This window comes from Tympanuchus pallidicinctus, unplaced genomic scaffold (genome assembly GCF_026119805.1).
Source record: "Tympanuchus pallidicinctus isolate F22 unplaced genomic scaffold, pur_lepc_1.0 scaffold8, whole genome shotgun sequence".
NCBI lineage: Eukaryota > Metazoa > Chordata > Aves > Galliformes > Phasianidae > Tympanuchus > Tympanuchus pallidicinctus.
The window spans coordinates 2,456,630-2,483,556 of record NW_026294802.1 but is presented as its reverse complement, the minus strand read 5'-3'; the positions used below and the strand labels follow the sequence as shown (position 1 = coordinate 2,483,556).

The 26,927-nt window shown below is 43.9% G+C and overlaps 2 protein-coding genes across 17 annotated transcripts in view; one reads left to right on the top strand and one right to left on the bottom strand.

Annotated features, from left to right (window-relative positions):
• The window catches only part of BPGM (bisphosphoglycerate mutase), a 54,463-nt gene that overhangs the window by 1,266 nt on the left and 26,270 nt on the right, over nt 1–26,927 (top strand). The gene's annotated exons all lie outside the window — the stretch shown is intronic.
• On the bottom strand, nt 1,238–26,927 carry LOC128073369 (aldo-keto reductase family 1 member B1-like). 15 transcript variants are annotated; one of them, XM_052668211.1, is made up of 11 exons: nt 26,730–26,917; nt 26,282–26,449; nt 25,550–25,666; nt 25,067–25,126; nt 5,211–5,228; nt 4,448–4,570; nt 3,891–3,997; nt 3,648–3,729; nt 2,789–2,872; nt 2,356–2,438; nt 1,238–1,788 (listed from the first exon to the last, which is right to left on the bottom strand). In XM_052668211.1, exons 1-11 carry the CDS (start codon nt 26,793–26,795, stop codon nt 1,746–1,748), a joined length of 951 nt encoding a protein of 316 aa, XP_052524171.1. In that variant the 5' UTR covers nt 26,796–26,917; the 3' UTR covers nt 1,238–1,745. The 15 variants fall into 15 exon arrangements, with proteins under 15 accessions (XP_052524171.1, XP_052524169.1, XP_052524170.1 ...); XM_052668209.1 differs by lacking the exons at nt 25,067–25,126; nt 25,550–25,666; nt 26,282–26,449; nt 26,730–26,917 and adding exons at nt 15,320–15,379; nt 15,804–15,920; nt 16,536–16,703; nt 16,984–17,153; XM_052668210.1 differs by lacking the exons at nt 25,067–25,126; nt 25,550–25,666; nt 26,282–26,449 and adding exons at nt 5,840–5,956; nt 6,572–6,739 and having other exon boundaries at nt 5,211–5,288; nt 26,730–26,919.

Below are 26,927 nucleotides of genomic sequence, written 5' to 3'. Positions count from 1 at the left end.
TTTCTGAATAATAATGTCAAAGGTGATAGTAAATGATCCATTAGTAGAAAGGCCTAGTTGTTTTCAGTCATTCATCAGGTGGTTAATTCCCTCTCTAGAAGCTGTAGAATTACGAAATACTATAGTTAACATCTCAGCTATTATGAAGCACCTAGAAAACGAAACAGTGGGCACTTTTATTGCCCTTAAAGAAGTTCAAAGCTTAGCCAAAGAAGTATTGCAAAATAGAATGACTTTAGATATGCTACGAATTGCACAGTAATGAGTAAATGCTAGTTGCTGTTTTTATGTAAATCAAAATGTTAGAATAGAAACAGACATATGTAAGATATGGCACCAAGCTGAAATGCTGCATAAAGTAAGCCAGGATGATGTAAGCTGGAACCAAAATGATTCCTGGCTTCCCAGACTGGATTGGTTAACAAGTTACTTGTAGGGATGGTGTAGATAGCTGTGTGTATCCTTGTTTGTTGTATGATTCAGTGTTGGGAATGTGTTGCTAAAGGTAAAGGTCAAAGATAGTAAGGATTAAGATATAAACATCATAACCCTCAAAAGAAAAGGAGGGGTGGATATAGGCTGGTTTGTTTAGCGATAGCTATCAGTATGTTAGTTTAAGGACTAATATATTAGTTTAGCAAAAGGAATCAATGAGTGCTAGTTCTAAAACTTTCCATTTCAGCTTTGCTTGGTGTGTGAACAGTCTTGCTTTCTCTTAATTCTGCTTCACAGGAAGCCCTGGAGTCATTAATAGGCTACTTATGTTTGCATTAAACTAGGTGCAAGGATGTTTTCCTTGAAGTTTCACATATATTATTTTGAAAGTTATAGCCTAACAAGGCATGGAAATTTGCCAAATTGGGGGGAAAAAAGCTGGAAGTCAACCAAAAGTCTCAGTGATGAAGCTTATGGTGGAAAAATGGGGAAAATGTAAGTGGGCATGTAACCACCTTAGATGCTACTGTGCGTGGCCAGAGGGACTTTAGCATATACTAATGAGATCTTGGAAAAGAATAAATATGTTCCCCCAGGTAATGCTCATGTATGTCGTTTAAATGTAGAACCCAAACTCTGAGAGCACTTGTTTGTGAAGTTGCTTGGAATGTATCATGAGGAATAAAGGAAAGATGCTTCCTAACACCACATTGGTGTTAGGATGACATCTTGTGTTACACAGCCCTCCATGACTTTATTGTTTCCCTTCCCCTGTGCTAATGCTCAAAGAAAGAAAGAAGGGTAAATTTATAGAGATTTCATTTAATTTCTAAACAAACATGATTCAACCCATCATTCCTGCACTAACATTTCATCCAGTAATAATTTCACGCTTTAAAGTTACTTGTATTTAAAAAATGGGAGAATTCACATGCAATGGTGGATGTCTGTTAATTCTTGTGGATTAGCCTCTGGTTTGCATTGATGCAAGACTGAAGGCATTTGCTGAATAGTGGTTCAAGAATTCAAACTGTCCTCGTTTTCCGCTGAGCAGTTCTTCCAGATACTTCTGTAATCCTCCTCTCTTCTGATAAGCAGAAAATTATTACATCGCACAATTTATTCTACTGAACTGTTTTCTTTACATCATCCAAAGAATAAACTCAGACAAAATCAATGGAATAAGTGCCCTCTGACTTCACTGGCAACAACAAGGCAGATGCAGTAAGAAAGCTAGATATAGAGCTTAAAGCTAGGGGAGAGGCATATGAAACACCAGGGGTCTAGAGAAGGCCCGGTTACAAACAGCATCAGTATTCTGCATGGAAAGGGTACTCCTTGTGTGTTCTGGCCCTGAAAGAAATCAAAAAGAGAAAGTACTTTTAATGACTAACGCATGTGTTAGATGGAGGTGTGTTCAGTGCATGGAGGAACCACAAAAGGGGGATTTTAAGGGGCCTTGGGCAACCTGATGTAGTGGTTGGCATCCCAGCCAATAGCAAGGGACTTGGAACTGGGTGATCATTAAGGTCCCTCCCAACCCAAGCCATTCTTTGAGTCTGTGATTCTGTGATTTTGTGACTCCATGATCTGAATTGTGTAATTGCTGGAAGAATGTGTGAAGATATGCATCGCAATTTTTCTAATGTGGAGAAAAGCAAAATGATCCACGAGAACCCATCTTTTGTACTAGAAGTATGAATTGAAAATGAATTTGTGGTCTGCTGTTTCGTTCCTTTGATTTCAACATGAGTATATTTACTTGTCTGTTGGAGAAGCATTTTTGGACAAACCTTCTATTATTTGAATTAGTAAATTTTGTCAATTGAATTTCATGCTACCTAGCAGCTCTGACAGAAACCACACCGTGGAGATAATTCAAGAGGTGAGACTTGAAAGTAAAGAATCGATGTCACTTACTGGCTCAGTAAAGCTATCCTCCAGTTTCTGTTGAAGCTGAGAAGAGTTGCCATTTCTTCTTTAGTCAATTCAAAGTCAAAGACCTAACAAGAGAAAATACTGGAAATCACCTCTTTGAAAGAAATGGAGTAGCGTGAGGAAGAGAGACAGCAGATCCATTTTACGTCATGGACTGCTGACTTAAGAGATAGAGGACTGCATTTTTAATGAACACAGTAACTTCTTTATGAGCACTGTATATTCTATGTCAGGTTGATCTGCTGTGTTACTGATCTTGGCCTGCAAGCCTGCTCAGAATAATCCTTTAGTAGAGGTAAACCAGCAGATAGAAAACGTCCCTTGTTCTTTTCTGAGAAGGGCTTGGAAAGGCTGAGGAAGGACCCCTGTTTGCTCTGCAGGGAGAAGTGATGCCAGCTTACTCATAATCACCCACCTTGAAGTTCTCCACAATGCGCTGTGGTGTGACAGACTTGGGGATCACAATCACGTTTCTCTGGATATGGAAGCGAAGGAGAACCTGCAGGAAGAGACCACTGAATGAGAGAGAAGAAGACAAGTGGAGGTGTTGCCATAGAAACTGAGTGTGTTTAACAGCAGTTTGCCTGTGCTGCAGCCACTTTTGTAGAGATGCCTTTCGAGTCATTCCTGTCCTGTGGCCTGTATAGCGCTTCCTGAAGAGCAAAGGGCTAAGTGGTGGATCCCCACATGGGAGACTTCCTCTCCAATCTGGTTTTGGGACATTCAGTTATTTTCTTCCTTAGATGGACTGTCAGTAATTTAAGCAAAACTTCACAATGATTTCAAACTAAAAGAGTGAGCAATTTTGATTGGGTATAGGGAGAATTTTTTTTTTACAGTAAGGGTATTGAAGCACTGGAAGTGGTTGCTCAGAGGCGTGGTATATTCCTGGTCCTTGGAGGCATTCACAATCAGGCTGGCCCAGGCTGACCTAGCTGAAGATGTCTCTGTTCAGTGCAGGGGTTGGACTAAATGACCTTCAAGAGTCTCTTCCAACACAATCGGTTCTACAATTCTGCAATTCATTTTCTGTAACAGGACTTGTGGTGAGAAAGGATGCCTGCAGATGGAACAATGAACTTTTCTTGGTTGATGGCAGAAGAAACAATTGCCATATTGCAGGACATAGAAGGAACAATCTGCATTGTTAGGGAAAAATCAGAGGAGTGCTACAGCTTGCAGAGAATGGATTTAGGCTTTATCTGCTTCTCAGGTGTAATTTTTTTAATGACTGTGTTACAGGAAGCAGTACCCACCATCCAGCTCCCACATACCTGTGCTGCTGTTTTGTTGTGCTTGGCTGCAATCTCCTTAATCTTGGGGTCATCTAGAAGAGAAGGATCCTCTGGCTTAGCCCTACACAGAGAACAGAAGATCAGTGGCAAAAACCTCCATAGGAACAGCCAGCATTGCAACAGATCTGCATCTTGCTAATGGATAATGATTACTGGAGTTCTAGAAGGAGTAGTTCGAGCAAAATTCATGCCAGCTCCCTTGCAAAATGCTGGTGATCTTACCATGGTCTGTCAGGAGAGCCAAAGGGACTGTATGCTGTCACAGCAATCCCTTTGGATTGACAGTAGTTGATCAGCTTCTCCTGTGTCAGGTATGGATGGCATTCAATCTGGAAACAAAAGAGGATGCAGAGGATGATGGTAGCAGAACCACTGAGATATTGCTGTGTGCCAGTAGTTAGCAATGAAAGCAGTTAGAGTCTGCCTTTTGCACAAACGGGGTAATGTCTTGGATGACATGTCCTTCATTTTCTCTTGTAAACCTATTACCATGTAAATTTTTTACACAGTTAGTCTGCAGAGGTTTAACTTAGCCATGTTTTATCCTAACAGAAAGAATGTTTCTGGAAGAACTACGTCTGCATTTGCAAACATTGGTCCATCTGATCGAGAGACAAATGGTGAATATGTCAGTGCTTTTTGTATGCAGAAATACACACAGAGCTGGATTCAGAATAAATGCCTTCTTCACATTGATGTCCTTTTCCATATCCCCATTCAACACATCAGGTCTTTATAGTCAATGAACGCTGTATAAGGGGGGTCAGTCGTCATCTTACCTGGTTGTTTGCAGGCTTGTATTTCAGTCCTGGCTTGTTCAAGATTCTTTCAATCTGCTCGTGGTTGAAGTTGGAGATGCCAATGGCTTTTACCAGGCCAGCATCCACCAGCTCTTCCATGGCCTAGCAGAAAGAGGAACAAAGTCAACCCCTGGTATCGAAGATGGATTTTGAAGATGCTCTTCTGTGGCACGGTTCCTTGTTTTCAAGAGAAGCACAAATTAACTATACAGATCTGCAACGCTTGCTGAAGAAATGTGGGTGCAAGCTGCTCCAAGCTCATAGCCTAACTCCTTGACACTGTGAAAAATGCATGAGGAAAAGGACAATGCTACTCAACAATTTGCTGCTGTACAAGCACTGAAGGGTTGTGCTCCTGGCTGTAGGTGATATCACAACCTGTTATGTCTTTATTCCTGCAAAATATGTTTGAGCAGTACAAGAACTGCCTGAGGACTTGTGGTGCATTGGACCAAGCTGAGATATGGTTGATATGGTCAAGCTGAGAACTTCTTCCATCTTCTGCAAGGTCTGCAGCTTCCCTGAAAGAGATTTTGGCTCTCACTGTGATGTAGGCATGCAGGGATCCGTAGTGTGGAAGTAATGACCAAGCATGCAGCCATCTACCTTGTATTTCCTTGATTTCCTCCCAGGTAAATGTACATGTGTGAAAGGACATTTCGGAGAGTGTTGAATGCAATGAAAGTGTGGAAAGGACTGTATAAGACAGAGAGAAGTGGACTGTTTCTGTGGTTGAACTTACCTCCCATGTTTGTAGAAGGTCAGAGTTACTGGGTATAACCATGCCGTTCTCATCTGTGGGAAACAGATCCTCTCCTGCCTGTGAGTGTGGAATAAAAATGCTTGTCACAATCCCATTAGGGTAGCTAGCATTGTGAGGATATCAAACAGGAGTGTAGGAAGCAAAGCTAATAGTACATGCAAAAAATAAAACCAAACATGTTTATTCTCATTGTAAGATAATTAAGTCCTGTACCATTTCTTCTTTTTAATTCAAGGAAAGTCAAGGCCTTCTTGCCAACAAGTGTTCCAATAAAGGCAGGACATTCTACTGAATTCTGTGGAGGTTACATTTGAAATTAACGCATTGTAGTTGTGTGAGGGATAGCAGAATACCTTCTTGTTGCAGCTGAGAGGCCTGAGCTTGGTGTAAGGTTTTACAATCCTGTTATCAAAGGGGACACCGTGCACACACAGTGCTCACGGGAAGAATTCCAGAGCCTGGCTCATATGGCCAGAGCAGAACAGAATGACAGTCCAAAGAGATGTGGTATTTCAGGACAGGAACAGCAGTGGCACTGAAAGCATAGCTGGCAGCTCTGAAGATTCCACCCAAGAAAGCAAGTAAACAGAATTGCCATTTTACTGTACCTTCAAGCCTAAAGGCCAGTGGAGGAGATAGAGATCCAGGTAATCCAGTTTTAGATCGGCAAGAGTTTTCTGGCAGGCTCCCTTCACCAGATGTTTTTCATGAAATGTGGACCACAGCTGGAGACAAAAAGCCAAGCCACAGTGTGATCTCCTGGGTTAAAGCTTTGTGTGCCGTTTCATAGATGACAGGAATGCTCCATCTTCTTTGGAAAGCCATGGGGAATAAAGGCATCTGACACTGCCCAGAACCTCATGTTCCCCGTGCAGCAGACGAGTGTGAGCCCCACTGCTGGGGCAAGAACTGTGGTGCTCCAAGGCACTGCCGCTGCAATGCTTGTCAGTTCTGGTTGTGCTTTGGCATCACGAGAGTGCCATCAGCACACCGGTAGTGCCGCTGTACCAACCCACTACCACATGTGATCTCAGAGCAGTTTGTCTCCGATTTCTGACTTTCTTCTGCCTACGTGGCCCTCCATCTCTTTTCCTGCTCCCCTTCCCCCGTGCCCATGCTGTGCAGGTGGTCTCTGAGCTCCAGCAGGGGCATGAGGTGCAGGGCCACTGCCTTCCTCATGCGGTGAAGCAATGAGCTCGAATCAGGAATGACAAGAAGGATGTTAGGAATCGCTTTGTCCTTCAGTGTAAAACTTGACTCTAAGCTACCTACTTCGCAAACAGCATAGGCAGAGCATTTCCCATCCCCTGCTTTGGGACGGAAGGACATCAGATGTTTACCTTACTGACAATGAAGAGGTCCTCTCGTTTCACAACGCCTTCCTTGATTTTCTGCTGGATCCCATCCCCAACCTCCCTCTCATTCCGGTACACATAGGCACCATCGAAGTGGCGATATCCAGCATCGATTGCAGCCATCACTGCAGCTGTCACTTGTCCTGGTGTGGACTGAAAACAACAACAATTTCTTAAAAAGCTCAGATCACTGCAGTTTGAATACCTGTTTCCTAGCAAAAGAAGAATGGGAAAGCTACCTTACAGAAAGTAACCCTCCCTGATGTTATTTTTTTTGCAAGATGGGTGCTCTGAAACTCAAATCCCTCCTCCTGCCATTACTCTGTAGCTCCTCTCTCACACAGGCTCAGTCCCGCAGCCAGGCAGAGCAGAAGCAAGCCATGTCGGTGCCAGGGAGCTCTGCAGTACGAGTGCTTTTCTGTCAAGCTGTTACCTTCCAGGTGCCCAGCCCCAGGATGGGCATCTTGGCTCCAGTGTTCAGCTGCACGTAGGTCGCCATGGCTCCTCACGCTGCAGGCTGGCTGTGCTGTGGCCGCTTCCTGCCCAGCCTGTTTAATAGTGGCTGTGCGGGGGGAGGATGGCGGAGCTGTGCTTGCACTCTGAGCTCTCACGTGACGAGCAACACTGCTGTGTTATCTAATGTGCAAGCTGAAATCATTCTAGAATTATGGAAGTAATTGCCAGCAGAAGTAATTGCTGTGGACACCCCATAAACTTTGACTCCCAGTCCATTTCTTTATCATAAGGAGAGTCATAATATTACTCACATCATAATGAGTGTTGCTGTTCTCTGGTTTGGTTTGTGCTTGTGCAGGGCCTTGCCGCTCGGCCCAGTTGTTTGCATACATTTTGATTGTGATTTGCAACACTTATAGACTTCTCCCAGTTGGTTACTGCCTGTTTGAGTTAGTGGCACTTTGCCCTATGACTTGGCGTTATTAAAGCCGGAGGTTGCCCCACAAAAATTCATCCAAGCGGAGCCCTAGGTATGGCATGGAATTTCTCATAGAGCCATCCTGTGCTGCCGCACTCACAGCTGGAAGACTCAGGTGAAGGCAGGGCCTGTGCCTCTGTCCCACCGTTGTCTGTTTTGGCCTGCCAGAGCCTGGTGTCCCTAAGTGCTGGTGCAGGTGGATGGTGAGAGATACCTGGGGCAACAGAATGAAGTTGTTCCCTTTGCCACAGGTAATATTCCTGCACTTCACAGAACAGGAAGTGAGGCACACGGTAAACGTTGCTGCTGAAGTTCATGCAAAGCACGTGTGGTTAAGTTCAGAAGTCAAAGTGTATCCTTGGTGTTTTTGCGATCTTAAGAGGAGCAACTTTCTTCTTGTGAATTGTTCTTTTCGCTTGTAATTCTTCCAGTTTATTGGTACAGGCTTCAGCAGGCATGTCCATCCTGCATCCTGTGCCCTGCTGCTGCATCATCATGGTGTCAGCTCTGCCCTGCTGAGCAGCCTGGCCTTGCCCCGTAACGCAAGGTGGGTGCTGTGCAGTGCTGACAAATAATAATATGGCACTGTGGTTCTTTTGCAAGGAAGTCACGTCAGTTTTCAAAAAGGACAATTTCAGAATACCTTTGCAGAAACGTGCATTTGATGCATGTCGAGGAATGCATTGTAAAGACAAAATATTGGAACTGAGTCAACGTCTGTCACCTCAAGAAAATATTTAAAAATAAGTGAATACTCAAATAGACTCTGTTATAAAATCTTCTTACGGCATAGCAAATCTGATGGCGAGTTTGTTAAGCAATGTGGGAAAAGCAGGGCCGATACAATGTGTCCTGATAAAACAAGGGATTTTTCTAAAATCAGTTTGTCTCACCTGACTGTAGCCAGGTGAACTGAAGAAACCGGAAAACCTATCAAAAAAAATTGGAGAGTGAAGCTGCTAATTTCAAATTTTACACTTTGACGATAGATGAAAGTGCTAGTGCTACAGACACAGCTCAGTTTGTCATTTTCCTTAGAGGTATTGATGACAAATATAATGCCAATGAAGAAATTGCTTCTTTGGTGCCATTGAAAGGCACAGATTGATTTCTATGAAACAGTGAAAAAAGTGCATTAGAGCAGTTTTCTTTCACCTTTGTCAAAACGTCTGGTAGAGCTACTGGTGGTGTCCCAGGGATGGTACAAAAAAGGGACTTATAGAATTAATAGAAGATGATGCAGTTGCCACCAGTATCTCAATGTTTGATGAACTACCACTGCATCAGCGCCTCTCCTATGTTGGAGCACGTCTCCTATGTAGATAGGCTGAAGGAACTGGGCTTGTTGAAGGTTCCTTGCTGAAGGAACTAGCCTGGAAAAGAGAAGACTACAAGAAGACCTGATTGTGGCCTTCCAGATTTCAAAGAGAGTTTATGAACATGAGGGAAATCAACTTTTTGTATGGGTAAATAGCGATAGGACCAGAGGGGAAAGGTTTTAAACAAAAAGGAGGGAGATTCAGATTAGATGTCAGGGAGAAGTTCTTTACTGAGAGAGTGGTGAAGGAACAGGTTGGCCAGAGAAGTTGAGGATGCCTCGTCCCTGGAGGTGATGAAGGCCAGGTTGGAGGGGTCTCTGGGCAATCTTGATGTAGCCGCTGGCAGCCCTACATGTGGCTAGGGAGTGGAACCTAATAATCCTTGAGGTCCCTTCCAACCCAAGCCATTCTATGATTCAGTGACTAGACAGCAAGTAAATTTCTGTGCAAAAGCTCTAAGAATAGATGCCATTGTACAAATGGTCATCCAAGCTGTGAATTTCACAAATCCAAGGGTCTGTATTATTGTTAGTTTGAAGAGTTCCTTAAAAGTATGCGTGGTGATTGTGAGGCCATCATTTCCTTTTCTGAAGGAAGGTGGCTAAGTCGAGGTAAAGTGCTGAAAAAACGTGATGATTTGCAAAGTGAAAACAAATCCTTCTGTGATCAAGAGGAAAAATTGTGCCAGAACGTGAAGATCAAAAACGGCTCACAGATTTAGCATTTTTGTTGGATTTGGCTGCTCATTTAAATGAGTTAAAGGTGCGTCCCTGGGGTGGAAATCCCTTTCATCTGTGCTATGTTTCAGACAATAACAGCATTTGAAATGAAAAGTAAATTGTGGCAGGCTCACGTTATGACAGATGATTTCATGCATTTTGATACATTGGCTAAAGACAGTGCTGTAAACCATGGAAAATATGCAGCCCTGCTTTCATTTTGATAAAGAAATATGAGAACTGGTTTCAAAATTTAGAACAAAATATTATCCTATTTGAGTATACTTGTGAATTTGTTTTCAATCAAATTTATTACTAGCAATTTTTTCACATGAAATCTATGGCGTTGCAGTCAGACATTCAACTGAAAGAAAAACTTTGGTTGTGTCTCTATACAAGACATTCATAAGCCATATTTTACCAGAGAAAAATATCCCTCGATTCACAGTCACATCTTATTCATGTCATCATTTTTTGGCAGTGTGTGCATTTGTGAACAATTATTGTCAAGGATGAAGCACAGGAAAAATAATATTTCATCAAAAATCTCTGACGAACACCTAGACAACTCACGATGAATGGCAGCCACTGCCCTCGAGCCAGCCTGATTTTCACACCAGACTGAGATTCACAAAACAAGGTCAAACATCCGACTAGTTGTATGTTCTTGTTGCTCTCAATTTTATGTTTCAAGAAAAACTACATTTAAAATGCTTTGTAACTTATATACATAGAATTTATTGTATATTTTACATGCAGCCCAGGGAATATTTGCTCCTATTTGCTCCATCAGAGAGTTCTCTTCCTGGATTTCAGATGGCATTTCTACCCAGAATTCTCGATAGAATGGCATTTGGAGTACGTGGAGTGTCCACTTTGTTCTCCCTCTTTCCACGTCCTCAAGCAACTTTAATCAGATCTTCATAATCCCTGAGAACTGTGCGCCTGGTTTCGCACTTATCAGCTTGGTTGATCGCAGGGTTATAATCCAGTCCTGGCTTGTTTTGGATTCTTTCATTCTGCTCGCGGTTAATGCTGGAAGTTCCAGTGGCTTTTAGCAGAGCAGCATCGACCAGCTCTGCCATGGCCTAGCAGAGCGCAATGAAGTCACTATTCATGATGCAAGACAAGGCCTGAACGCATTCTGCCTGATATTCCTTGTTTCTCTTCATGAAAATGGAGAAAAATCTGGAGAGCTTGCCCAACATGGTTATCTTGTGGAAAGTTGGGTACTGATAATTATTGTAGTGTGTCTGACATGGCACCCATTCCCAAATCTCTTTGGTTAAACAAAGAAATTCAGAGTGTTAGACCAAGAAAGAAACAGCACCCATCCGGTATTTCTCGCCAGCATATCCCAGTCAAGGCCGTATCTGTGCTGGGCCCCTCAAAGTGGTGACTCACCTACAGGAAAAGAAACCACACAGACCCATGCACAGGCAAGAACAATGCTGGTACTTTTCCAATCCGTGATTACCTTTGTCATTGGTAGCAGTTATTGGGCAGTAAAGCTAGTAAGTCTTCAGAAGAAGAGGTCATGATAAAGCCAAGTGCATTACTATTCCTAGAAACCCAAAGGTCAGAGCATGAGGTAGAGATCCAGGCAATACAGTTTCAAGCTGGCAGGTGTCCTCTAGCAGATTCATTTCAGCAGAGGTTTTTCAAAAAATGTCTACTTTGCAATCAACTCCGTTTCCCATTTTCCTTCGTAAGGATAACCATGAAAGCCCATGACCACACATTCTTTGAGACATGCACAGAGCAGATCATATTTTCCCAAGGTGCTCAGAACCTCATTTTCCTCACGCAGCAGAGAAGTGTGAGCTGAACTGTTAGAACGAGGACCAGTTTGTTCCACAGGTCCCAGCCATCAGCCAAGAAGAGAGGTTTAACATTCGTAGATAGTTTATTTAATTTCAGAAAGAATACTTCCCCCCCACCCCCCCTACACCAGTATTTCATCCAGTAATGCTTTTACCCTTTAAAGTTACTTTGTGCTGATGCAAGACTGAAGGCATTTGCTGAATAGTAGTTCAAGAATTCAAACTGTCCTCATTTTCCACTTAGCAGTTCTGCCCAGATACTTCTGTAATCCTCCTCTCTTCTGATAAGCAGAAAATTATTACATCCCACATCTTGTTCCGCTGGGCAATACTCCTTCCATCTTCCAAAGAGCGAAATTGGATCGAAGCAATGGAGTAAATATCCTCTGACTTCATTGAGAGCATCAAGGCAGGCAAAGTAAGGAAGCTGGATACAGAACTCAAAGCTAGGGGAGAGGCACATGAAACACCAGGGGTCTAGAGAAGGCCCGGTTACAAACAGCATCAGTATTCTGCATGGAAAGGGTACTCCTTGTGTGTTCTGGCCCTGAAAGAAATCAAAAAGAGAAAGTACTTTTAATGACTAAAGCAGGTGTTAGATGGAGGTGTGTTTGGTGCGGAGAGGTGTCGCTAAATGGGGATTTTAAGGGGCCCTGGGTAGCCTGATGAAGTGGCTGGCATCCCAGCCAATAGCGAAGGTGTTGGAACAGGGGGATCTTTAAGGTCCCTCCCAACCTGAGCCATTCCATGAGTCTGTGATTCTGTGATTTTATGATTCCATAACTCTATGATCTGAATGGTGTAATTGCTGGAAGAATGTGTGAAGATATGCATCCCAATTTTTCTAATGTGGAGAAAGGCAAAATGATCCATGAGAACCCATCTTTTGTGCTTGAAGTTAGAGAGTTCCCTGGACACTGAATTGAAAATGAGTTTGTGGTCTGCTGTTTCGTTCCTTTGATTTCATACTGATTGAAATCAAAATGAGTATATTTACTTGTCTGTTGTAGAAGCATTTTTGGACAAACCTTCTATTATTTGAATTAGTAAATTTTGTCAATTGAATTTCATGCTACCTAGCAGCTCTGACAGAAACCACACTGTGGAGATAATTCAAGAGGTAAGACTTGAAAGTAAAGAATCGATGTCACTTACTGGCTCACTACACCCATCCTCCAGCGCCTGTTGAAGCTGAGAAGAGTTGCCATCTCTTCTTTAGTCAATTCAAAGTCAAAGACCTAACAAGGGAAAATACTGGAAATCACCTCTTTGAAAGAAATGGAGTAGTGTGAGGAAGAGAGACAGCAGATCCATTTTACGTCATGGACTGCTGACTTAAGAGATAGAGGACTGCATTTTTAATGAACACAGTAACTTCTTTATGAGCACTGTATATTCTATGTCAGGTTGATCTGCTGTGTTACTGATCTTGGCCTGCAAGCCTGCTCAGAATAATCCTTTAGTAGAGGTAAACCAGCAGATAGAAAACGTCCCTTGTTCTTTTCTGAGAAGGGCTTGGAAAGGCTGAGGAAGGACCCCTGTTTGCTCTGCAGGGAGAAGTGATGCCAGCTTACTCATAATCACCCACCTTGAAGTTCTCCACAATGCGCTGTGGTGTGACAGACTTGGGGATCACAATCACGTTTCTCTGGATATGGAAGCGAAGGAGAACCTGCAGGAAGAGACCACTGAATGAGAGAGAAGAAGACAAGTGGAGGTGTTGCCATAGAAACTGAGTGTGTTTAACAGCAGTTTGCCTGTGCTGCAGCCACTTTTGTAGAGATGCCTTTCGAGTCATTCCTGTCCTGTGGCCTGTATAGCGCTTCCTGAAGAGCAAAGGGCTAAGTGGTGGATCCCCACATGGGAGACTTCCTCTCCAATCTGGTTTTGGGACATTCAGTTATTTTCTTCCTTAGATGGACTGTCAGTAATTTAAGCAAAACTTCACAATGATTTCAAACTAAAAGAGTGAGCAATTTTGATTGGGTATAGGGAGAATTTTTTTTTTACAGTAAGGGTATTGAAGCACTGGAAGTGGTTGCTCAGAGGCGTGGTATATTCCTGGTCCTTGGAGGCATTCACAATCAGGCTGGCCCAGGCTGACCTAGCTGAAGATGTCTCTGTTCAGTGCAGGGGTTGGACTAAATGACCTTCAAGAGTCTCTTCCAACACAATCGGTTCTACAATTCTGCAATTCATTTTCTGTAACAGGACTTGTGGTGAGAAAGGATGCCTGCAGATGGAACAATGAACTTTTCTTGGTTGATGGCAGAAGAAACAATTGCCATATTGCAGGACATAGAAGGAACAATCTGCATTGTTAGGGAAAAATCAGAGGAGTGCTACAGCTTGCAGAGAATGGATTTAGGCTTTATCTGCTTCTCAGGTGTAATTTTTTTAATGACTGTGTTACAGGAAGCAGTACCCACCATCCAGCTCCCACATACCTGTGCTGCTGTTTTGTTGTGCTTGGCTGCAATCTCCTTAATCTTGGGGTCATCTAGAAGAGAAGGATCCTCTGGCTTAGCCCTACACAGAGAACAGAAGATCAGTGGCAAGAAACCTCCATAGGAACAGCCAGCATTGCAACAGATCTGCATCTTGCTAATGGATAATGATTACTGGAGTTCTAGAAGGAGTAGTTCGAGCAAAATTCATGCCAGCTCCCTTGCAAAATGCTGGTGATCTTACCATGGTCTGTCAGGAGAGCCAAAGGGACTGTATGCTGTCACAGCAATCCCTTTGGATTGACAGTAGTTGATCAGCTTCTCCTGTGTCAGGTATGGATGGCATTCAATCTGGAAACACAAGAGGATGCAGAGGATGATGGTGGCAGAACTACTGAGATATTGCTGTGTGCCAGTAGTTAGCAATGAAAGCAGTTAGAGTCTGCCTTTTGCATCAAACTCAGCCCCGTTTTCTTTATCCTTCCAGAAACGTTTCATGAGGAAATACATCTGCCTTTGTGTACTGCAGTCCGTCAAGGTGCAACAAGTTGTGAATATGTCAGTGCTTTTTGTATGCAGAAATACACACAGAGCTGGATTCAGAATAAATGCCTTCTTCACATTGATGTCCTTTTCCATATCCCCATTCAACACATCAGGTCTTCATAGTCAATGAACGCTGTATACGGGGGGTCAGTCGTCATCTTACCTGGTTGTTTGCAGGCTTGTATTTCAGTCCTGGCTTGTTCAAGATTCTTTCAATCTGCTCGTGGTTGAAGTTGGAGATGCCAATGGCTTTTACCAGGCCAGCATCCACCAGCTCTTCCATGGCCTAGCAGAAAGAGGAACAAAGTCAACCCCTGGTATCGAAGATGGATTTTGAAGATGCTGTTCTGTGGCACGGTTCCTTGTTTTCAAGAGAAGCACAAATTAACTATACAGATCTGCAACGCTTGCTGAAGAAATGTGGGTGCAAGCTGCTCCAAGCTCATAGCCTAACTCCTTGACACTGTGAAAAATGCATGAGGAAAAGGACAATGCTACTCAACAATTTGCTGCTGTACAAGCACTGAAGGGTTGTGCTCCTGGCTGTAGGTGATAATCACAACCTGTTATGTCTTTATTCCTGCAAAATGTGTTTGAGCAGTACAAGAACTGCCTGAGGACTTGTGGTGCATTGGACCAAGCTGAGATATGGTTGATATGGTCAAGCTGAGAACTTCTTCCATCTTCTGCAAGGTCTGCAGCTTCCCTGAAAGAGATTTTGGCTCTCACTGTGATGTAGGCATGCAGGGATCTGTAGCGTGGAAGTAATGACCAAGCATGCAGCCATCTACCTTGTATTTCCTTGATTTCCTCCCAGGTAAATGTACATGTGTGAAAGGACATTTCTGAGAGTGTTGAATGCAATGAAAGTGTGGAATGGACTGTATAAGACAGAGAGAAGTGGACTGTTTCTGTGGTTGAACTTACCTCCCATGTTTGTAGGAGGTCAGTGTTACTGGGTATAATCATGCCGTTCTCATCTGTGGGAAACAGATCCTCTCCTGCCTGTGAGTGTGGAATAAAAATGTTTGTAACATTCCCTTTAGGGAAGTTAGATTTGTAAGTAAACCAAAGAGGAGCAAAGGAAGCTAAGATGGCATTAAAACAAATGCACACACTTTAATACTCATCATAAGATAGTGAAATCTTGAACCATATTATCCTTTTAATTCAGGCAGGATCAGTGCATCCTTGCCATCAATTAGATCTTTCTCTCCCATTATCAAGAGGACAGAAAACACTATGCACGAAGTGCACTTGTGGGCACAATTCCAGAGCCTGGCTCATATGGCCAGAGCAGAACAGAATGACAGCTCCAAAGAGATGTGGTATTTCAGGACAGGAACAGCAGTGGTGCTGAAAGCATAGCTGGCAGCTCTGAAGATTCCACCCAAGAAAGCAAGTAAACAGAATTGCCATTTTACTGTACCTTGAAGCCTGAAGGCCAGTGGATGAGATAGAGATCCAGGTAATCCAGTTTTAGATCGGCAAGAGTTTTCTGGCAGGCTCCCTTCACCAGATGTTTTTCATGAAATGTGGACCACAGCTGGAGACAAAAAGCCAAGCCACAGTGTGATCTCCTGGGTTAAAGCTTTGTGTGCCGTTTCATAGATGACAGGAATGCTCCATCTTCTTTGGAAAGCCATGGGGAATAAAGGCATCTGACACTGCCCAGAACCTCATGTTCCCCGTGCAGCAGACGAGTGTGAGCCCCACTGCTGGGGCAAGAACTGTGGTGCTCCAAGGCACTGCCGCTGCAATGCTTGTCAGTTCTGGTTGTGCTTTGGCATCACGAGAGTGCCATCAGCACACCGGTAGTGCCGCTGTACCAACCCACTACCACATGTGATCTCAGAGCAGTTTGTCTCCGATTTCTGACTTTCTTCTGCCTACGTGGCCCTCCATCTCTTTTCCTGCTCCCCTTCCCCCGTGCCCATGCTGTGCAGGTGGTCTCTGAGCTCCAGCAGGGGCATGAGGTGCAGGGCCACTGCCTTCCTCATGCGGTGAAGCAATGAGCTCGAATCAGGAATGACAAGAAGGATGTTAGGAATCGCTTTGTCCTTCAGTGTAAAACTTGACTCTAAGCTACCTACTCCGCAAACAGCATAGGCAGAGCATTTCCCATCCCCTGCTTTGGGACGGAAGGACATCAGGTGTTTACCTTACTGACAATGAAGAGGTCCTCTCGTTTCACAACGCCTTCCTTGATTTTCTGCTGGATCCCATCCCCAACCTCCCTCTCATTCCGGTACACATAGGCACCATCAAAGTGGCGATATCCAGCATCGATTGCAGCCATCACTGCAGCTGTCACTTGTCCTGGTGGGGACTGAAAACAACAACAATTTCTTAAAAAGCTCAGATCGCTGCAGTTTGAATACCTGTTTCCTAGCAAAAGAAGAATGGGAAAGCTACCTTACAGAAAGTAACCCTCCCTGATGTTATTTTTTTTGCAAGATGAGTGCTCTGAAACTCAAATCCCTCCTCCTGCCATTACTCTGTAGCTCCTCTCTCACACAGGCTCAGTCCCGCAGCCAGGCAGAGCAGAAGCAAGCCATGTCGGTGCCAGGGAGCTCTGCAGTACGAGTGCTTTTCTGTCAAGCTGTTACCTTCCAGGTGCCCAGCCCCAGGATGGGCATCTTGGCTCCAGTGTTCAGCTGCACGTAGGTCGCCATGGCTCCTCACGCTGCAGGCTGGCTGTGCTGTGGCCGCTTCCTGCCCAGCCTGTTTAATAGTGGCTGTGCTGCCCCTGGGCGGGGGGAGGATGGTGGAGCTGCGCTTGCGCTCTGAGCTCTCACGTGACGAGCAACACTGCTGTGTTTTATTCTCAACTGACATGAGTTAATGTGCAAGCTGAAATCATTCTGGAATTATGGAAGTGATTGTCAGCAGAAGTAATTGCTGTGGACACCCCATAAACTTTGACTCCCAGTCCATTTCTTTATCATAAGGAGAGTCATAATATTACTCACATCATAATGAGTGTTGCTGTTCTCTGGTTTGGTTTGTGCTTGTGCAGGGCCTTGCCGCTCGGCCCAGTTGTTTGCATACATTTTGATTGTGATTTGCAACACTTATAGACTTCTCCCAGTTGGTTACTGCCTGTTTGAGTTAGTGGCACTTTGCCCTATGACTTGGCGTTATTAAAGCCGGAGGTTGCCCCACAAAAATTCATCCAAGCGGAGCCCTAGGTATGGCATGGAATTTCTCATAGAGCCATCCTGTGCTGCCGCACTCACAGCTGGAAGACTCAGGTGAAGGCAGGGCCTGTGCCTCTGTCCCACCGTTGTCTGTTTTGGCCTGCCAGAGCCTGGTGTCCCTAAGTGCTGGTGCAGGTGGATGGTGAGAGATACCTGGGGCAACAGAATGAAGTTGTTCCCTTTGCCACAGGTAATATTCCTGCACTTCACAGAACAGGAAGTGAGGCACACGGTAAACGTTGCTGCTGAAGTTCATGCAAAGCACGTGTGGTTAAGTTCAGAAGTCAAAGTGTATCCTTGGTGTTTTTGCGATCTTAAGAGGAGCAACTTTCTTCTTGTGAATTGTTCTTTTCGCTTGTAATTCTTCCAGTTTATTGGTACAGGCTTCAGCAAGCATGTCCATCCTGCATCCTGTGCCCTGCTGCTGCATCATCATGGTGTCAGCTCTGCCCTGCTGAGCAGCCTGGCCTTGCCCCGTAACGCAAGGTGGGTGCTGTGCAGTGCTGACAAATAATAATATGGCACTGTGGTTCTTTTGCAAGGAAGTCACGTCAGTTTTCAAAAAGGACAATTTCAGAATACCTTTGCAGAAACGTGCATTTGATGCATATTGAGGAATGCATTGTAAAGACAAAATATTGGAACTGAGTCAACATCTGTCACCTCAAGAAAATATTTAAAAATAAGTGAATACTCAAATAGACTCTGTTATAAAATCTTCTTACGACATAGCAAATCTGATGGCGAGTTTGTTAAGCAATGTGGGAAAAGCAGGGCCGATACAATGTGTCCTGATAAAACAAGGGATTTTTCTAAAATCAGTTTGTCTCACCTGACTGTAGCCAGGTGAACTGAAGAAACCGGAAAACCTATCAAAAAAAATTGGAGAGTGAAGCTGCTAATTTCAAATTTTACACTTTGACGATAGATGAAAGTGCTAGTGCTACAGACACAGCTCAGTTTGTCATTTTCCTTAGAGGTATTGATGACAAATATAATGCCAATGAAGAAATTGCTTCTTTGGTGCCATTGAAAGGCACAGATTGATTTCTATGAAACAGTGAAAAAAGTGCATTAGAGCAGTTTTCTTTCACCTTTGTCAAAATGTCTGGTAGAGCTACTGGTGGTGTCCCAGGGATGGTACAAAAAAGGGACTTATAGAATTAATAGAAGATGATGCAGTTGCCACCAGTATCTCAATGTTTGATGAACTACCACTGCATCAGCGCCTCTCCTATGTTGGAGCACGTCTCCTATGTAGATAGGCTGAAGGAACTGGGCTTGTTGAAGGTTCCTTGCTGAAGGAACTAGCCTGGAAAAGAGAAGACTACAAGAAGACCTGATTGTGGCCTTCCAGATTTCAAAGAGAGTTTATGAACATGAGGGAAATCAACTTTTTGTATGGGTAAATAGCGATAGGACCAGAGGGGAAAGGTTTTAAACAAAAAGGAGGGAGATTCAGATTAGATGTCAGGGAGAAGTTCTTTACTGAGAGAGTGGTGAAGCGCTGGAACAGGTTGGCCAGAGAAGTTGAGGATACCTCTTCCCTGGAGGTGATGAAGGCCAGGTTGGAGGGGTCTCTGGGCAATCTTGATGTAGCCGCTGGCAGCCCTACATGTGGCTAGGGAGTGGAACCTAATAATTCTTGAGGTCCCTTCCAACCCAAGCCATTCTATGATTCAGTGACTAGACAGCAAGTAAATTTCTGTGCAAAAGCTCTAAGAATAGATGCCATTGTACAAATGGTCATCCAAGCTGTGAATTTCACAAATCCAAGGGTCTGTATTATTGTTAGTTTGAAGAGTTCCTTAAAAGTATGCGTGGTGATTGTGAGGCCATCATTTCCTTTTCTGAAGGAAGGTGGCTAAGTCGAGGTAAAGTGCTGAAAAAACGTGATGATTTGCAAAGTGAAAACAAATCCTTCTGTGATCAAGAGGAAAATTTGTGCCAGAACGTGAAGATCAAAAACGGCTCACAGATTTAGCATTTTTGTTGGATTTGGCTACTCATTTAAATGAGTTAAAGGTGCGTCCCTGGGGTGGAAATCCCTTTCATCTGTGCTATGTTTCAGACAATAACAGCATTTGAAATGAAAAGTAAATTGTGGCAGGCTCACGTTATGACAGATGATTTCACGCATTTTGATACATTGGCTAAAGACAGTGCTGTAAACAATGGAAAATATGCAGCCCTGCTTTCATTTTGATAAAGAAATATGAGAACTGGTTTCAAAATTTAGAACAAAATATTATCCTATTTGAGTATACTTGTGAATTTGTTTTCAATCAAATTTATTACTAGCAATTTTTTCACATGAAATCTATGGCGTTGCAGTCAGACATTCAACTGAAAGAAAAACTTTGGTTGTGTCTCTATACAAGACATTCATAAGCCATATTTTACCAGAGAAAAATATCCCTCGATTCACAGTCACATCTTATTCATGTCATCATTTTTTGGCAGTGTGTGCATTTGTGAACAATTATTGTCAAGGATGAAGCACAGGAAAAATAATATTTCATCAAAAATCTCTGACGAACACCTAGACAACTCACGATGAATGGCAGCCACTGCCCTCGAGCCAGCCTGATTTTCACACCAGACTGAGATTCACAAAACAAGGTCAAACATCCGACTAGTTGTATGTTCTTGTTGCTCTCAATTTTATGTTTCAAGAAAAACTACATTTAAAATGCTTTGTAACTTATATACATAGAATTTATTGTATATTTTACATGCAGCCCAGGGAATATTTGCTCCTATTTGCTCCATCAGAGAGTTCTCTTCCTGGATTTCAGATGGCATTTCTACCCAGAATTCTCGATAGAATGGCATTTGGAGTACGTGGAGTGTCCACTTTGTTCTCCCTCTTTCCACGTCCTCAAGCAACTTTAATCAGATCTTCATAATCCCTGAGAACTGTGCGCCTGGTTTCGCACTTATCAGCTTGGTTGATCGCAGGGTTATAATCCAGTCCTGGCTTGTTTTGGATTCTTTCATTCTGCTCGCGGTTAATGCTGGAAGTTCCAGTGGCTTTTAGCAGAGCAGCATCGACCAGCTCTGCCATGGCCTAGCAGAGCGCAATGAAGTCACTATTCATGATGCAAGACAAGGCCTGAACGCATTCTGCCTGATATTCCTTGTTTCTCTTCATGAAAATGGAGAAAAATCTGGAGAGCTTGCCCAACATGGTTATCTTGTGGAAAGTTGGGTACTGATAATTATTGTAGTGTGTCTGACATGGCACCCATTCCCAAATCTCTTTGGTTAAACAAAGAAAATCAGAGTGTTAGACCAAGAAAGAAACAGCACCCATCCGGTATTTCTCGCCAGCATATCCCAGTCAAGGCCGTATCTGTGCTGGGCCCCTCAAAGTGGTGACTCACCTACAGGAAAAGAAACCACACAGACCCATGCACAGGCAAGAACAATGCTGGTACTTTTCCAATCCGTGATTACCTTTGTCATTGGTAGCAGTTATTGGGCAGTAAAGCTAGTAAGTCTTCAGAAGAAGAGGTCATGATAAAGCCAAGTGCATTACTATTCCTAGAAACCCAAAGGTCAGAGCATGAGGTAGAGATCCAGGCAATACAGTTTCAAGCTGGCAGGTGTCCTCTAGCAGATTCATTTCAGCAGAGGTTTTTCAAAAAATGTCTACTTTGCAATCAACTCCGTTTCCCATTTTCCTTCCAAAGGATAACCATGAAAGCCCATGACCACACATTCTTTGAGACATGCACAGAGCAGATCATATTTTCCCAAGGTGCTCAGAACCTCATTTTCCTCACGCAGCAGAGAAGTGTGAGCTGAACTGTTAGAACGAGGACCAGTTTGTTCCACAGATCCCAGCCATCAGCCAAGAAGAGAGGTTTAACATTCGTAGATAGTTTATTTAATTTCAGAAAGAATACTTCCCCCCCACCCCCCCTACACCAGTATTTCATCCAGTAATGCTTTTACCCTTTAAAGTTACTTTGTGCTGATGCAAGACTGAAGGCATTTGCTGAATAGTAGTTCAAGAATTCAAACTGTCCTCATTTTCCACTTAGCAGTTCTGCCCAGATACTTCTGTAATCCTCCTCTCTTCTGATAAGCAGAAAATTATTACATCCCACATTTTGTTCCGCTGGGCAATACTCCTTCCATCTTCCAAAGAGCCAAATTGGATCGAAGCAATGGAGTAAATATCCTCTGACTTCATTGAGAGCATCAAGGCAGGCAAAGTAAGGAAGCTGGATACAGAACTCAAAGCTAGGGGAGAGGCACATGAAACACCAGGGGTCTAGAGAAGGCCCGGTTACAAACAGCATCAGTATTCTGCATGGAAAGGGTACTCCTTGTGTGTTCTGGCCCTGAAAGAAATCAAAAAGAGAAAGTACTTTTAATGACTAAAGCAGGTGTTAGATGGAGGTGTGTTTGGTGCGGAGAGGTGTCGCTAAATGGGGATTTTAAGGGGCCCTGGGTAGCCTGATGAAGTGGCTGGCATCCCAGCCAATAGCGAAGGTGTTGGAACAGGGGGATCTTTAAAGTCCCTCCCAACCTGAGCCATTCCATGAGTCTGTGATTCTGTGATTTTATGATTCCATAACTCTATGATCTGAATGGTGTAATTGCTGGAAGAATGTGTGAAGATATGCATCCCAATTTTTCTAATGTGGAGAAAGGCAAAATGATCCATGAGAACCCATCTTTTGTGCTTGAAGTTAGAGAGTTCCCTGGACACTGAATTGAAAATGAGTTTGTGGTCTGCTGTTTCGTTCCTTTGATTTCATACTGATTGAAATCAAAATGAGTATATTTACTTGTCTGTTGTAGAAGTATTTTTGGACAAACCTTCTATTATTTGAATTAGTAAATTTTGTCGATAAAATGAATTTCATGCTACCTAGCAGCTCTGACAGAAACCACACTGTGGAGATAATTCAAGAGGTAAGACTTGAAAGTAAAGAATCGATGTCACTTACTGGCTCAATAAACCCATCCTCCAGTTCCTGTTGAAGCTGAGAAGAGTTGCCATTTCTTCTTTAGTCAATTCAAAGTCAAAGACCTAACAAGAGAAAATACTGGAAATCACCTCTTTGAAAGAAATGGAGTAGCGTGAGGAAGAGAGACAGCAGATCCATTTTACGTCATGGACTGCTGACTTAAGAGATAGAGGACTGCATTTTTAATGAACACAGTAACTTCTTTATGAGCACTGTATATTCTATGTCAGGTTGATCTGCTGTGTTACTGATCTTGGCCTGCAAGCCTGCTCAGAATAATCCTTTAGTAGAGGTAAACCAGCAGATAGAAAACGTCCTTTGTTCTCTTCTGAGAAGGGCTTGGGAAGGCTGAGGAAGGACTCCTGTTTGCTCTGCAGGGAGAAGTGATGCCAGCTTACTCGTAATCACCCACCTTGGAGTTCTCCACAATGCGCTGTGGTGTGACAGACTTGGGGATCACAATCACGTTTCTCTGGATATGGAAGCGAAGGAGAACCTGCAGGAAGAGACCACTGAATCAGAGGGAAGACAGGTGGTGTTACCACAGAAGCTGAGTGTTCTCAATAGTGGTTTGCCGTATGTGCCGCCACTTTTATATAGCAGTATTTCAAGTCATTCCTGTCCTATGGCCCGGGTAGGGCTCCGTGATGAGCAAAAAGGAGAGTGGTGGGTAACCAGAATGGAGGCCTCCTCCCCAGTCTGGTTTGGACACAGTTTGTGTATTTTCTTTCTTGCTTGGACTTTCAGTAATTTATACGAGGCTGCCATTCTCTGCAACAGAACTTGAGAGGGAAAGAGATACCTGAAGATGGGTCAAGAATCTTTACTTTTTTTATGGCCAAAGAAGCAAAAGTAGCTCATATTGCGAGCCACACAAGGAACAATCTGCATTTGGGAATAATCAGAGGAGTGCCACAACTTGTAGAGAATGCGTTTACATTTGATCTCCTCCTCAGGTCTAATTTTTGTTAATGACAGAGTTATGGGAAGCAGTACCCACCGTCCAGCATCCACCTACCTGTGCTGCTGTTTTGTTGTGCTTGGCTGCAATCTCTTTAATCCTGGGGTCATCCAGAGGTAAAGGATGCTCTAGCTTAACCCTAAGCAAATATCAGAATGTCAGTGGCAAGAAACCTCCACAGGAACAGCCAGCGTAGCAATAGATATCTCTGTATCACGATGAATGATTAATGGAGTTGTAGTAGCGATAGTTCCTGCAAAATTCCTGCCAGCTCCAATTCAAAATTTCAGATATTCTTACCGTGGCCTGTCAGGAGAGCCCAAAGGACTGTATGCTGTCACAGCAATCCCTTTGGATTGACAGTAGTTGATCAGCTTCTCCTGTGTCAGGTATGGATGGCATTCAACCTGGAAACACAAAAGGATGCAGAGGATGACGGTGGCAGAACCACTGAGATATTGCTGTGTGCCAGTAGTTAACAATGAAAGCAGTTAGAGTCTGCCTTTTGCATCAAACTCAGCTCCGTTTTCTTTATCCTTCCAGAAACGTTTCATGAGGAAATACATCTGCCTTTGTGTACTGCAGTCCGTCAAGGTGCAACAAGTTGTGAATATGTCAGTGCTTTTTGTATGCAGAAATACACACAGAGCTGGATTCAGGATAAATGCCTTCTTCACATTGATGTCCTTTTCCATATCCCCATTCAACACATCAGATCTTCATAGTCAATGAACGCTGTATAAGGGGGGTCACTCATCATCTTACCTGGTTGTTTGCAGGCTTGTATTTCAGTCCTGGCTTGTTCAAGATTCTTTCAATCTGCTCGTGGTTGAAGTTAGAGATGCCAATGGCTTTTACCAGGCCAGCATCCACCAGCTCTTCCATGGCCTAGCAGAAAGAGGAACAAAGTCAACACCTGGTATCAAAGATGGATTTTGAAGATGCTCTTCTGTGGCACGGTTCCTTGTTTTCAAGAGAAGCACAAATTAACTATACAGATCTGCAACGCTTGCTGAAGAAATGTGGGTGCAAGCTGCTCCAAGCTCATAGTCTAACTCCTTGACACTGTGAAAAATGCATGAGGAAAAGGACAATGCTACTCAACAATTTGCTGCTGTACAAGCACTGAAGGGTTGTGCTCCTGGCTGTAGGTGATATCACAACCTGTTATGTCTTTATTCCTGCAAAATGTGTTTGAGCAGTACAAGAACTGCCTGAGGACTTGTGGTGCATTGGACCAAGCTGAGATATGGTTGATATGGTCAAGCTGAGAACTTCTTCCATCTTCTGCAAGGTCTGCAGCTTCCCTGAAAGAGATTTTGGCTCTCACTGTGATGTAGGCATGCAGGGATCCGTAGTGTGGAAGTAATGACCAAGCATGCAGCCATCTACCTTGTATTTCCTTGATTTCCTCCCAGGTAAATGTACATGTGTGAAAGGACATTTCGGAGAGTGTTGAATGCAATGAAAGTGTGGAATGGACTGTATAAGACAGAGAGAAGTGGACTGTTTCTGTGGTTGAACTTACCTCCCATGTTTGTAGGAGGTCAGTGTTACTGGGTATAATCATGCCGTTCTCATCTGTGGGAAACAGATCCTCTCCTGCCTGTGAGTGTGGAATAAAAATGTTTGTAACATTCCCTTTAGGGAAGTTAGATTTGTAAGTAAACCGAAGAGGAGCATAGGAAGCTAAGATGGCATTAAAACAAATGCACACACTTTAATACTCATCATAAGATAGTGAAATCTTGAACCATATTATCCTTTTAATTCAGGCAGGATCAGTGCGTCCTTGCCATCAATTAGATCTTTCTCTCCCATTATCAAGAGGACAGAAAACACCATGCACGAAGTGCACTTGTGGGCACAATTCCAGAGCCTGGCTCATATGGCCAGAGCAGAACAGAATGACAGTCCAAAGAGATGTGGTATTTCAGGACAGGAACAGCAGTGGTGCTGAAAGCATAGCTGGCAGCTCTGAAGATTCCACCCAAGAAAGCAAGTAAACAGAATTGCCATTTTACTGTACCTTGAAGCCTGAAGGCCAGTGGATGAGATAGAGATCCAGGTAATCCAGTTTTAGATCGGCAAGAGTTTTCTGGCAGGCTCCCTTCACCAGATGTTTTTCATGAAATGTGGACCACAGCTGGAGACAAAAAGCCAAGCCACAGTGTGATCTCCTGGGTTAAAGCTTTGTGTGCCGTTTCATAGATGACAGGAATGCTCCATCTTCTTTGGAAAGCCATGGGGAATAAAGGCATCTGACACTGCCCAGAACCTCATGTTCCTCGTGCAGCAGACGAGTGTGAGCCCCACTGCTGGGGCAAGAACTGTGGTGCTCCAAGGCACTGCCGCTGCAATGCTTGTCAGTTCTGGTTGTGCTTTGGCATCACGAGAGTGCCATCAGCACACCGGTAGTGCCGCTGTACCAACCCACTACCACATGTGATCTCAGAGCAGTTTGTCTCCGATTTCTGACTTTCTTCTGCCTACGTGGCCCTCCATCTCTTTTCCTGCTCCCCTTCCCCCGTGCCCATGCTGTGCAGGTGGTCTCTGAGCTCCAGCAGGGGCATGAGGTGCAGGGCCACTGCCTTCCTCATGCGGTGAAGCAATGAGCTCGAATCAGGAATGACAAGAAGGATGTTAGGAATCGCTTTGTCCTTCAGTGTAAAACTTGACTCTAAGCTACCTACTCCGCAAACAGCATAGGCAGAGCATTTCCCATCCCCTGCTTTGGGACGGAAGGACATCAGGTGTTTACCTTACTGACAATGAAGAGGTCCTCTCGTTTCACAACGCCTTCCTTGATTTTCTGCTGGATCCCATCCCCAACCTCCCTCTCATTCCGGTACACATAGGCACCATCGAAGTGGCGATATCCAGCATCGATTGCAGCCATCACTGCAGCTGTCACTTGTCCTGGTGTGGACTGAAAACAACAACAATTTCTTAAAAAGCTCAGATCACTGCAGTTTGAATACCTGTTTCCTAGCAAAAGAAGAATGGGAAAGCTACCTTACAGAAAGTAACCCTCCCTGATGTTATTTTTTTTGCAAGATGGGTGCTCTGAAACTCAAATCCCTCCTCCTGCCATTACTCTGTAGCTCCTCTCTCACACAGGCTCAGTCCCGCAGCCAGGCAGAGCAGAAGCAAGCCATGTCGGTGCCAGGGAGCTCTGCAGTACGAGTGCTTTTCTGTCAAGCTGTTACCTTCCAGGTGCCCAGCCCCAGGATGGGCATCTTGGCTCCAGTGTTCAGCTGCACGTAGGTCGACATGGCTCCTCACGCTGCAGGCTGGCTGTGCTGTGGCCGCTTCCTGCCCAGCCTGTTTAATAGTGGCTGTGCTGCCCCTGGGCGGGGGGAGGATGGTGGAGCTGCATGTGTGTTTAAGTTCTCATGTGTCCAGCA